Source organism: Falco peregrinus, chromosome Z (genome assembly GCF_023634155.1).
Source record: "Falco peregrinus isolate bFalPer1 chromosome Z, bFalPer1.pri, whole genome shotgun sequence".
Lineage (NCBI taxonomy): Eukaryota > Metazoa > Chordata > Aves > Falconiformes > Falconidae > Falco > Falco peregrinus.
The window spans coordinates 55,116,414-55,129,010 of NC_073739.1; the positions used below are offsets into that span (position 1 = coordinate 55,116,414).

Below are 12,597 nucleotides of genomic sequence, written 5' to 3' on the forward strand. Positions count from 1 at the left end.
GAACAACCCCATGGAGAAATGTGCTGACAGTGTGTCATGGCTGTGCCGAGAAGCAACTCAATGAGGGTGTGGCATTTGCTCCCCCAGCGTGATGTCCAGCTAGCTGCAGAGTCCAGTGGGTAACTCACGAGGCCCACAGCATCACCAGCACAAAGGTTGAACCTGTCAGCTTTCACGATCTTGCAGAAGAGGTACTGCAGGGTGTCGTTCAGACCTATGTAATCTTCCCCGTTCTGTTATGAAAAAGTCCAGACGTACCAACTTTCTGCAACAGTAAAAAGTGAAGGCACCTCAATAAAAAGGCTTTTCTCAAAGCAAGTCTCTGTTGCAGATACTTCAAACAAATCCAGCTTGGATTTGGCACATTCTTCTGAGCCGCCATGACTGAAAGTCATTCCTCTTAAACCGTATGCCTTTTCTATAGGTAGAATAGGACCTCTTTCTCTGGATTTTCTGTTCATTTCACACCATTCAGCCTGGCTTCTTGTTCTTTTTCTTCTTGCCTTGATCAGACTGTCTGGTGTACCCCTTCCTTTTTCTTTTAAAGGGCTGGATTTTTTCCTTTCTTCTGGGGGTGTGGCATGCATTTCTTTATTTTATGGCTTTTTATTTGAATACAAACATGTCCTAAGCCCTCCTGATTTGCTGGCATTTCCAACTTGTTTGGGACAACCTTGGAATCATGTCCCAGGATGTGTTTTGCAGTATCCTGAGTGGTGCTGTTAATGTGTAGCTTAAGTTTTCCAAACCCCTTTTCAGTTGCAGAGCGGTCTTTCTAAACAGGCTACAGAATATACCTTCAACACCCACACCATGCTTCACACAAACAGCTTGACAACCAGGGAGACTGTTGCCAGCCTGGGCTCTGTAATAATTCACATGCAAGGCTGGATCCCGGTAATTTTTTACCACTACCACTTCAGTATGGTTTCTTAAAATACTAAATACTTCCAGGGATGAAGATGCAGTCTACAATCACTTACCCAAAAGAAAATGAGATGTGCTTATGCTGGTCAGTGTTTACTTCAGTGCTGATTGTGTTGATGTGCTGGTGGTCTACCTTGGTGGCCTCCTGGGAGATGTCCATTGCCCTCAGGCACATTCCAACATGCCTGTGCCCCACCACCCTTTTGGTGTCCCTCTACCCTTTTCAAATCCTCCCACTCCAGGCATGTAGTGCTTGTTCTGCAGCTTGCTAAAGTGCAGGACCCCAACCTGGCCTATTCATTCCATTAGCTGTTACTAAAGAATGTTTTATATCTTTGCTTTTAGGGCTATATACATTTCTGTATATTGATAAATGTGTGCATGTTATATAGTGTAGGATAGTAGTAGTACCTATATCATGTAGTACGGTGTATAGTGTATCTATGTATAACTAAATAAAACCTGTATCTACAAAAATGTACACATCCCTTTATAATTCTACATATGTATATACTGTATATATCATTGTGGTAGGTTAGCCTTTGTCAGCTGCCAGCTGCCCACCCAGCCACTCTCTCACACCTCTTCAACAGGACAGGAGTGAAAAACAAGATGGGAAAGGCCATGGGTTAAGGTAAGGACATGGGGATCACTGACCAATTACTGTCACAGGCAAAACAGACTCCAATTGGGGAAAATTAATTTAATTATTGCAAACTACAAATACAGTTGGATGGTGAAAAACAAAATCTAAACCACCCTCCTACCCAATCCCTCTTCTTCGCACGTTCAACTTCACCTCTTCATTCCTGAGTCTTCTACCTCTACCTCCATCCCACCCTGAGCAGTGCAGAGGGATGGGGAATGGGGATTAGGGTTAGTCTGCAACAGCTCCTCTGTGCTGCTCCTTCTTCCTCATGCATTTCTCTGAATGGTGGTGGTGATGTAGGTTTTTGGGGCCAATATATATTAGATACATTAATTTATAATATATATCTATCTCCATAAATTCAACTATTTTGGGGGGCCTAATTGAGGCAAGAACAGTGCAAGAGATTTTGCCGTTGCCAACAGCCAATGGAGATACTGGCTTTCAGAAAGAGTATATTACACTTTCTGCACTTTCAGCATGCAATACTAGTTTGGTGGTAATGGTGCTGTGACTTTGTTGCTGCTCCTTGCCTGGTCTTCCTCCTATGCGCTGGCAACCCTGCCTGCCTTGTGCTCTCCAGTCCACCAAGTGCACCAGGTGTCGGCAAGGAAAAGCTGCATGTAGAAAACATGGAAAAAGGAAAAACAGGAGAACTCTGCCTGGCTGTAGCTCTGCACAGCTGTGCATGCTCCATTGTCTGGCATCACACTTGCTGGTGACAGGAGATGCTCCAAGGTACATTGTAGTTAGTCATATGGGGCCTGAAATTGTAACTTGTGACAGGAACCTAATCATGAGTTTGGGGGAGTGGTTGGTTGCGTCTTTGAAAATATCAAACTGCACAGTTTCTGTTCTTGTCAGGGAAGATTAAAGAACAAGTGAACTGCATGTATCATAACTTTTTAATGCAGTTTAAACTCTTATGGAGAGGATACAGCTGACCCGTGCATGTTTCTGTCCAGGTGCTTTCTTTTCTCAGTGCTGAGAGTGGACTACAAATCCCTGAGTATTTCAGCAGGAATGTGAGTGGGTAACCATGTCTTCCATAATTTAAAGGCACACATGCTATTTAAAATGCAGGGTCCAGTCCTGTGATAACTTCTGCAGCCGCAAAGACCCTGCAGGAACATAACATGGTTTAAAGGACCAAAATCTGCAGGTGTTTCTCTGATGGGAGTCTCTCCACCACTCTCCAAAGCTTCCAGACCAGGAGACTATGGAAAAGAGGATGCATTGCCCATGCAGGATGTTTCCACATATACAGAAGCTACATACCCAGAATACTGTGTCAGGAGAAGCATCCTTGGACTTAACAGCATCTGGTTTGGTCTCTTGGTGGTGAATAAGTAGCAAAACACCACCATCAACCCCTGCCTAGTTGAATCTGATCCATATAAATAAATAATCCTGTGTGTAGTGTGTGTTTAATAGTATACTCCCAACCCAAATCACCCGTAGTTAGAGGGCCTTCTTGCAATCTCAGCATTGTGCTCTTAAGCGTTTATTTTATTGGAAGAAGAGTAATTCTTGCTAAAGCTACAGCCAAGTCACTAGTGAAGATAACATAAATCCTAAATTTGTTTTCCTTGCTATAGCTAAAGAACTGAATATTCTACAGTGAGGAGAGGATGGTAGGCTAAAACAAAAGTAAAGAGAGAAATTATTTATTATAGAACACATTAGGAACACTGTTCACAGTACATCATAACAGAGTGACTGTATAATGAAGTGATCATAAAAGGGTGACTTAAAAAAGCAAAGACAATGCATAGATTATAGGCTAATTGTGGAAACTGGTGGGGTTTTTTCTTCTCATAAGCAAAGCTGTACAAGGCTGTCTCACACTATTTCTGCACAGGTAAAACATGGATTTACTTAAATCTGTACATTTTCTTCATTTTTTATAAACGTACCAATACTTAGATTAACACTTCCATATAGTTTACAATGTTTAATTTAAATACAGTATTATGTCTCATCAAATTGTTGATTTAAGGTGCAATTTACCAAAATCTACAGTAAATATTTCTTGTTTTCTTAATCAGTTCTCTTTGGCACGCTTCTGGTTTATTTAAATACAAAAAGTGTAGGACTGAATTGAGTATGTAACACTGCAAGGACTTGAAGATTTTTTTGTTAGCAAACGAGTGCAATTTTAGGTTTACCACAAGCTTATTTACAAACAAAGAACTGCATATGAATTTCAGTTTACATATAAAATGGCTGATGACTTTAATGTGCAAGGCAAAAAAATTTGTTACAGCAATTCCTCCTTTGGGAGTGTTTTGCACCATGGAAATATTGTATAAAATGTGTTAGAAAATGGAGATTTCTTATGAGGAAGTTCTTGGTGCTTCTTACTCTATAGCAAGCCACCTGAAGACATGACTCTCTGGGTCCTGGATCATAAGATACAGTTTAACTGACATCTTCGGACTGTAGTAGTACTGCAGCTACAAACTTGCATGTTCAACTGGCAAACTAAACCAAGGAGTGAAAAACCAACCAGACTGTAGAAAAGGTTTGACAACAGTGGCTTCTTTCTAGAAAAAGGTATGCCTCATACATTCTTATTATATCTGGTTTTATTCCAAGGAGGAAATGTTTAGAATTTGCACTATGTGTTACTATATATTCTATTTTCATCTTCATGACTTCTACCTACTTCTGGGCTGATTAATGTTTGGTTAGAGTCAAAGGTGAACAACAGTAAACAGACTTATTTCTGCTTCTGATGGAAATGTACTAGGAGGCCATCAAAGCCGACCTAAATCAGTGAAGTATCACTTTACAAAAACTCTTCAAATGCCAGAAAAGCAAATCCACAGCAATTTATTTCACAGCTGAAGGCCAATCCCAGCAGCTGGCATTCACATGAATGACATAGGGAAACCTAGCTACATAAACACTACAAATTATTCCATGCCCAGTTATTTCACAATTAAAGAAAACAAAAAAACCTGTTCATAGTAAAATACTTATTACAAGGCCTTTCTGGTCTGTTCCTTCCTGAATCACCCAAGTGGTATCCTCCCAGCTGCAGAAATGAGTATTTTGGCACATGATCAAGTTACAGTAGATATCAAGTACAGTGCAATCTGTTTAGAAGGCAAGGATGTTAGAAGGGATTTCATACAGGTGCTTTGTAATGTGGATAAGACACGAAATGCTGTGCTACTCCTGAGTATAACAAGTTTGGCTGCCCCAGCAAAGATACCCATTTATGAGCATGCTGATTCCAAAGAGGCATTTCATACCCTCAGCAGTAGTGTATACTCTTTAAAAAACCACACACACAAACAAACAGAAGTATTTTACAACTGTCTTCAACCTATCAGCAAGGACTAAAAGTAGTGAGTTCAAATTGTTGGGAGAGGTGATGAGAAGGGGGCAGAACTCCTAAGGAGAATCAGAGTCTGTGTATTAATCAAATGCATGTGAGATGTAATTAATTCTTAATTACCCTTTAAGCTTTTTGAGATATTGCATATGGCCATGTCCTTTAGTGCTCCTGTTTAACCTGAAAGCTACTGGCTTTAGAACTGAGATGTCTGTGTGAAGGATATGGTGTCAGACTTATCTACAGCAAAGCCTCCGTTGACGTACGATTTCTTGGTCTCTGTTTCATCATTATCAAGTATTGTTGTTTCCAAGGCAAAAGGGTTGACTATGTTGACTTCAGAGGTGACATCCATCTGCTCCAACTCCTTTTTAGAGAGCTTCTCCACTATCCCTGTACCAAAGGCATCTCCCAAGACATTCACCATTGTTCTGAATCGATCCCTACGGAACAAAAATGTTGTCAGACAAACCATTCTCTATGTTCCTTAGAAAATCCTTTCAGTGAAAGTAAGCTACTCTAGCAAATGCAGATCTGGTTTTTTTCCCCAGTGCAGATTCCAAGCAATTCTGCAATTAAAAGAAAAAAATGTTGTAGAACAAGAAACAGAATTTTTCGCAAGAAACAGAATTTTTCGCACATGTATTTGAACAAACCTGGAGTCATTTTCATGACAAATTACTTTGTAAAGTGTTGTAAAGCTGCAAGTCACATCACTAGTCTGTTATAGTAGTAATCACACTGCTGTGCACAGCCTTACAAAATGTTGTAGGGATCACATCTCAGGTCCTGAAGTATGCTACACAGCTGGTTCTCTTTGTGATCAGACTGCTTTTGTCAGGAAGAGAGACTGTAGGGTGCAGCAAAAGAGTCTGTGTTGTGCATTTTGTCTTTCTAACAGTTATTTCCCAGCCAGAGGAACACCTAGCTCAGTATTTTCAGTATTCTGGCCCAAATGCTGCAAATGGGAAAGGCTATCTTCTGTTACCTTAACAGTCAGCTATTTTAACAATCCTTTCATTGTTAAAGGGTTGAAGTATAAAGTTGTATTAAACAAGTCACTTACAGGAATATGACACTTCTGTACTGTTGATTTTTCTCCCCAAAAGAAATGTGACTTGCAGGTCTTAAATATCGAGAAACAAAACCATGCAATGTATTAAAGTTTGAAAATCGGCATGGAAGTAAGGCAGGGACAGTGGAAAGTCATGCTTCCCTGTTTGTCTTGTCAGCTACACACCACTTCAAGGGCTTTATGGCAGAACAAGTTACTCTGCCTGTCCAGAGATGTTGAGGTAAATATATTCTCAAATAGAAGTGACTGCAAAAACAATAGTGAATTGGCATGTGTCATACACATATTCTACTACAACTGCTGAACTCCAGTGCTAGAAAGTGCCATGTGTTCTCCATGTGGAAAGGAAATACATGGTAGGAAAAAAAGAGAGAGGGGTAAAGTAAAATTCTAGTAGGATAAGTGTGACAAGTGAGAAAATCAACAGCACTGAAAACTCATCTTCATAATATTTCTATTCTCAAAATATTTCTATCCTTCATTAAAAGCATGGAAGTACTCCTCAAGCCTATGCAATAAAATCTTGGTAAGTTCAGAATTAACTAGAAGTTGTTAATAAGCCACTGCTAGCAGGTTGCAAAATAATACCTTTTAGGCAGTAAGTACAAAAGGTGAAAGTGTTAATAATCTGTGTAGCATCATGATGTGCGTTCCATTTGCTGAGGTGCAAAATGCACTGGCAATGATCCCTGGTACATGACATTAATCTTTAATTTGCTTTACACAGCAAGACACATTAACCTGTAAAATATCTCAATTAGAATCAGAAACAGCTTGAATTCTTTGTCTATTTTGTGGTGGAACATGTAGCTTCACTGTATTTGTATTGTGCCCAAGAATAACATTAATTCTGGACTTTCAAAGTAAAGACGAAATCAGATCCATAAAATTATGATTACTATGAGAAACAGGAGATTACTGTTCTCCTCCTCCCCGGCCAAATAACTAGAGGATATGAAATAAAATTATTAGGATGTAGATTAAACCAAACAAAATTAAATATGTCTCTGAACAACATATTGTTAGGTTGTGGAATTCCTCTCAGAACTTAGAGAAATCTAGAAGTTTATATGGGTCCTAAAAGCAATAAAGCTTTTAAAAAGCTTTTAAAAGAAGAAATCTATTGAGAACTCTTAAAAGCAAACACCACCTCTAGCTCAGGAACTGTGAGATCTGCAATTTGCAGGAGTCTAGGAGAGTACCTTGGGAAAAGAACCAATATACATTTGTTCTGTTCTTACTCTTCTGTAGACACCTGCTCTGAGCCAGTAGTTTGTCATGATCTTCACCATCCTTAACAAAACTAAATGCCCACTCAGAAAAGAAAAGATTTGGAGAAAACAAAATTACTGTGCAGCACAAACAAATCTATTAGACTCTATTGCAGACAGCTGATGGGGAGAATGTACCTGTGGCTGGAGCTGGTTTCTTTGGAGCAATGATGCTTACACAGAAATTGAATTGATTCTTGGATCCACTGAACAGCCCTGGTTTTCTGGAGACTGGTATTTCTCTCTACAGCTTGCAAAACTGAGTTATATAATCAAATAAATTATAAAAAACTGTGAAAGGCCTAAGTTGCTGCTGGAAATCCTTCCAAGAAAATGGTTGGGAAGCGTGGGGGAGGAACGGGAATGCATTTACCTTGATTGTAAATATGAGTCTAAGAAGATGACATACAGAGGCTATAAAATGATTGAGATCTCTGCATTGATACCAGTGAAATATCATCCATGCTGAGTTACTGCAGGCAAATGAGACCTTGGTGTGAACACTAAAGCTCACACAGTTTAGGAGGCAGACTTGTGAATCCTGTTACTCTTTCTAGTGAATCATGGGATAAAACTGAATGCTGATGTCCTTCTGAACTCCAGATTACACTCTGTGATTCTTCAGTCTTTTGAAGTATTTTGAAAAACACAGAGATGTTTCCCTGCTAAGTTGAACAGAAAAGTTTTCAGGTCAAAATGCTTCTCTCCAGAAAGAGTGGCTTAATGGGACTGAGGGGTTTTGATGCGCTCCGAGGTGAGACGGTTAGGATCAGGCATAAGGAATGCTTTCCAAGTTTGCATGCATATCGTTGTTGATCAAGGGACTGGGTCTTTAGGAAACTCTCTGTGAGGAACAGCCCCAGCAAAGTAATGCTGGCAGCAAAGACCCATGTACAGGCTGCCATGTGTGTGCATGTGGAGTTCAGGACCAGCTTTGCTACTGCATTCAACTCAATCGAACAAGCCAAGAATCTTTATACAAATCCAGCAACAGTCCTAAATGATTTTGTTGCTTTCTCAGACCTACATGTTCCCACACAGCTTATGTAAACATTAAAAACAAACAAACAAACAAAATTCAATATCAAGTGCCTTAAACTTACAGAAGCCAGTCAACTGCAATGATCAGGGTAACATCTTCGGCGGGCAGACCGACAGCGCTCAATACAATCACCATGGTGACAAGTCCAGCTTGGGGGACGCCTGCAGCCCCAATGCTGGCAGCTGTGGCTGTGACACTAAATCCCAAATAAAGCCCAGAAAAGGCATTCAGAATACATGTTGCTTATAGAAACTTTATTTTCTGGCACAAATAGACTTATTTCACTGCAAGAAGAAGCCCAAATGTTCCGGTTTTTGTCTTGAATAGTATCTACTCAACTGGTTTACGGTTCAAGTCATGTATAGACACTGCCATAGTTACACTGCAGAGTAACAGGCAATGCATGGCTAACCATCAAACTGGACAGAGGCAGAGGCCAAGGTGGGTTGGCAAGTGTTTGCAGTGGAAGAATAATAGCAATTTTCAAAACCATGCTGTATACTAGATGTGTGTCCTGGCCCACCCCACCTCCTCACCACGTTGCACAGGCAAGGCCTTGAACCAAGAAGTGAAAATGTTTGTTACCCCCCGTGCTGTGAACGATAGCTTCAACGAGGTATCTAAAGTTAATGTACCATTCATTATAAAAACCCTTATGATGGCTTTAGTCTTACCTAATGGTAACTATTTGGCCAATATCCAGTTCCAAATCATTCAGCTGTGCAATAAACACAGCTGCTACTGCTTCATAAAGAGCTGTGCCATCCATGTTGATGGTAGCTCCAACTGGAAGAACAAATCTGGTAATTCTTTTGTCAATTAAGTTTTTTTCTTCTGCACAGCGGAAGGTGACAGGCAAAGTTGCTGAACTGGCACACAGATAAACACAAAGTAAGTGCAGGCAACAGTATACCACTTCCCTTATCTTTACTTTTCCTCAGAGCCTGATCTGCTCTAAGGCTCAAATGGACATCTAAGGTAGGCAGGAAGGCTGCACCATGAAAAACCAAGTATCTTCTGTTATCTCTTCTAATTACAGGTAGAAATAACAAAGTCTTAGTTATCCTTAAAATTACATGGTAAAATCATTATGACGTATGTAGTCACAGAAAAAGTGCAACAGCTTAAACTCACTAGAGTCTGTGATTAATGAACTGAACAGCAAAGAACTTCCTACTCCTGGGAGGAGCAGATGCTTGTTTGGTGTAAGGCCAGCGCAGCCTATAGTGCCCCTTTGGGTACTACAGAAATAACGATGAAAGTGGTATTTCGACCTCCAGTGGATTCAGAATTGTCCAGACAAAATCAGGTATGAAACAAAGGAGCTAACAATAACGTCAGAGCACAAACAATGCAATCACTACTAAGAACATTACAGAAAATAAATGTTTCTTTTGTTTACCTGGAGGAAATCATGAGGGCTGTCAGAAGTGCCTGAGCCATCCCCATAGCAAACTGAAATGGATTTTTCCTTACTATTATTAAGTAGATCAGTGGCAGAATTATAGTGGAATGGATTGCAAGTCTGCAAAATAAAATAGACTAGTTAAACAAATGGATCCATCTCATTGCCTTGTTTTAGTAAGATGTTGATAATATGCATCTAGTTCTGCCCTCAAGTACACTTATGAAACACTAAAGGTGACTTTAGTGACACCTATGTTTAAAATTTAGAGTATGCCTTCGTAAAAAAGAAAAAAAAAAAAAAAAAGCAGACTAGTGCTGTTCTAAACTTTCTTTTGGAAAGGAGAGAGAGTCTCTCTTTCCAAAGTAGAACAGGAAATATATTGGAAATAACTGTAAACAGATGAAGATGAGAAAACTAAAGTAATAATTTTAAAACTGATATATAGAGGGTCATTTGAAACAACACCAAATCACTCCACTCTCCTGTCAAATCCTTACAATGCAGACTGGAGACAAATCAGAAAAACAAATCATATTATTTTTCTAAGTTTCTCTGGCTTTATTATAGAACTTGTTTTGCAGTTAAAGGTAAGTATGGTTCCCAGTCAGGGGCAGATGAAGTCCACATCTTTCTGCAGAAACTTCAAACATGATCCTATTAAAAAAAAATCCACTTACTTTGTAGCAAACTGTGTAAGCTTATGTCTATAATTAAAATGCAGTGAGGTATTTCAGAGTGTATAAATGAGATACATGTAGTGTTGCCATCTTAAATGTTGCAAAATACTGAAATACTGTCTTTTGAAACTATTAATTTCTGAAACTAAGTGTGCTGACATGCGAAAGATCAAATTGTCCTCTTGCCTTTAGCTGCTCAGCTGTATCTGACTGGATATTTGAGTAGGTTTCAGGGACAAATACACCCTTCAACTTGTGCATTAATTTTGAACATTGTGCATTAATCCTGAATACATATGAATACAGATCTTTGTGGGCATTAAAGTTAGAGGCAAACAGCCTGCTGTGAATATATTTGAAATGAAATATACATGAAGGGTCTGTGATATATTTCCTTTGTTCAAAGGTTGCAAGCAATTACAGCAACATCAGCTTCCTGTGAAAAGAAATTATGATAGCCTGGAAACATAAAGCCCAGAACTGTTGTCATGTATGATCTTAGGATTTTTATTCTGTCCTCACAAGATGTTCTTGTGAACATTACTGTGTTTTAATACTGCCTTATGATTTCAGAGCAGCTGATAAAGATAGCAATAAATCATGGTAGCCAAAAATAGGCAATTAAGAGAGCAGTAGCCACAGCACAGAAATCCACAACAGAACTAAAAATCATGCACAAAACCTAACTATTTGCTTCCTTGGAAAGACTACCTTTTTAAAAGCAAGAGGCACAAGAGTTTTCATTCCGTACGTGAACAAATTATTTATTTAGTGGAATGTAAATAACAGCATGCAACATGCATTGATAAAATTTTGTAAAGAACTCTAGAAAGAAGCGTAACATTTTATACAATGGTGCCTGAGAACAGGCATTCAGAAATTGAATTCTGCAGAACATAAAGAAAAAAAAATCAAGCCATTCAGCATCTTAAATAAATGTTGAAGACAATAAACATTTCAAGTATACCTACATCTAGGAGCACACTGACTTCCAAGTAGGTATTTTGAAAAATTTAGATCTGCACTTTTTTAGTGGCAGCATGAACACGACATTATCCAAAATAAAGTATTTGTGCATATCTGTTTTGCTACTACTGACTTTCATGAAACTCAAAGTAATATTTAGTTTCATGCATGAAATGCAACTCATAGGAAGCAGCAGAAATTTTTATACCAAAAATCATAATCAGCAACTGGTAAAAGAAATTCTAATAAGGTTCAATTTTAAGATAGGAAGATTCTTGTCCCTCAGAATCTCAAACTGGCATTCCTTCTAGTGTCCAGAGATGCAGCTGCCTTGCCGCTTCAGAAGAGGCAAAGGCATAGACAAGACAGAGTTGGCTTGTTGCAGCTTCCTTCTTTATTTTCCTCCTGTCTACCTCAGGCTGTGAGTCCTCTGGCACTTGTATTATGCCTCCTACTTTGATCTTCCTCTTCTGTGACTGCTAACATGTCCTCATCCTGACATTAAAAACCTGCAACTATTAAAAGTGAGAGGCTGAAGATATTTAGTGGCCAACTGGAGCAGAGGCACTGGGGGAAGTCTGTTCTCTCATGGTGATCTGAAGAAGACATAAAGGCTGAGATGCATTGCAGAAAATAGTGGGTGAGAGTTGATCGAGCTGAGAATGTGAAAGGTCATGAATAATAAAGTTGGCATGAAGATGAGATAGAAGATGAGCTGGGGAGGGAAGTTAAAGCAAAGGAAGAGGAGGATAAGACATACCAGCCCTCATGCTCCTGTACATTTTTCTTGATTTGAAATACAAGAAATATGTTTAAAATAACCTGTAATTCTCAGGATCAAGCTTAAAGACAGGATGATGGACAGCTACAGAAGATGCTGATGAATAGAACACCTGCAAACAGGAAAGGTCAAGCAAATAAGGATGAAAACTAAAAAGATGGTGGGAACAGCAGTGTTTAAGAAAACAAAACAAAAAAAGAGCACAACTACTTCTGTTCGCTGCGAGGTGGGAGAAGGAGTATTCTTGCCAGCTGGAAAATATAGCACCTTTCCCCTGAAGCCTAAAGCCTTGTGTATACATTGTCATCTTTCTTCCTGTGATCCAGTTCCAACATGCTCTCCCTAATCACCAGTTTTGCATAGAATGTGCTGTTGTTAGCCCTTCTCCACAACACCTTGAGCATCACCTGCTGTAGGCCATTCTGTAAGAGACAGAAATGCTGCAAAGATCTATGCTA

General features: G+C 39.3%; 1 protein-coding gene across 2 annotated transcripts in view; it reads right to left on the reverse strand.

Annotated features, from left to right (window-relative positions):
- Window positions 1-3,227: 3,227 nt before the first annotated feature.
- The window catches only part of SLC1A1 (solute carrier family 1 member 1), a 59,642-nt gene continuing 50,272 nt past the window's right edge, over window positions 3,228-12,597 (reverse strand). For both annotated transcript variants that reach the window (XM_027792749.2, XM_055791110.1), the window contains exons 9-12: window positions 9,710-9,832; window positions 8,982-9,176; window positions 8,369-8,503; window positions 3,228-5,362 (exon numbers count right to left, since the gene is read on the reverse strand). In XM_027792749.2, coding sequence (XP_027648550.1) covers window positions 5,116-5,362; window positions 8,369-8,503; window positions 8,982-9,176; window positions 9,710-9,832 — 700 coding nt within the window. In that variant the 3' untranslated portion in view covers window positions 3,228-5,115. The remainder of the gene's footprint in view (window positions 5,363-8,368; window positions 8,504-8,981; window positions 9,177-9,709; window positions 9,833-12,597) is intronic.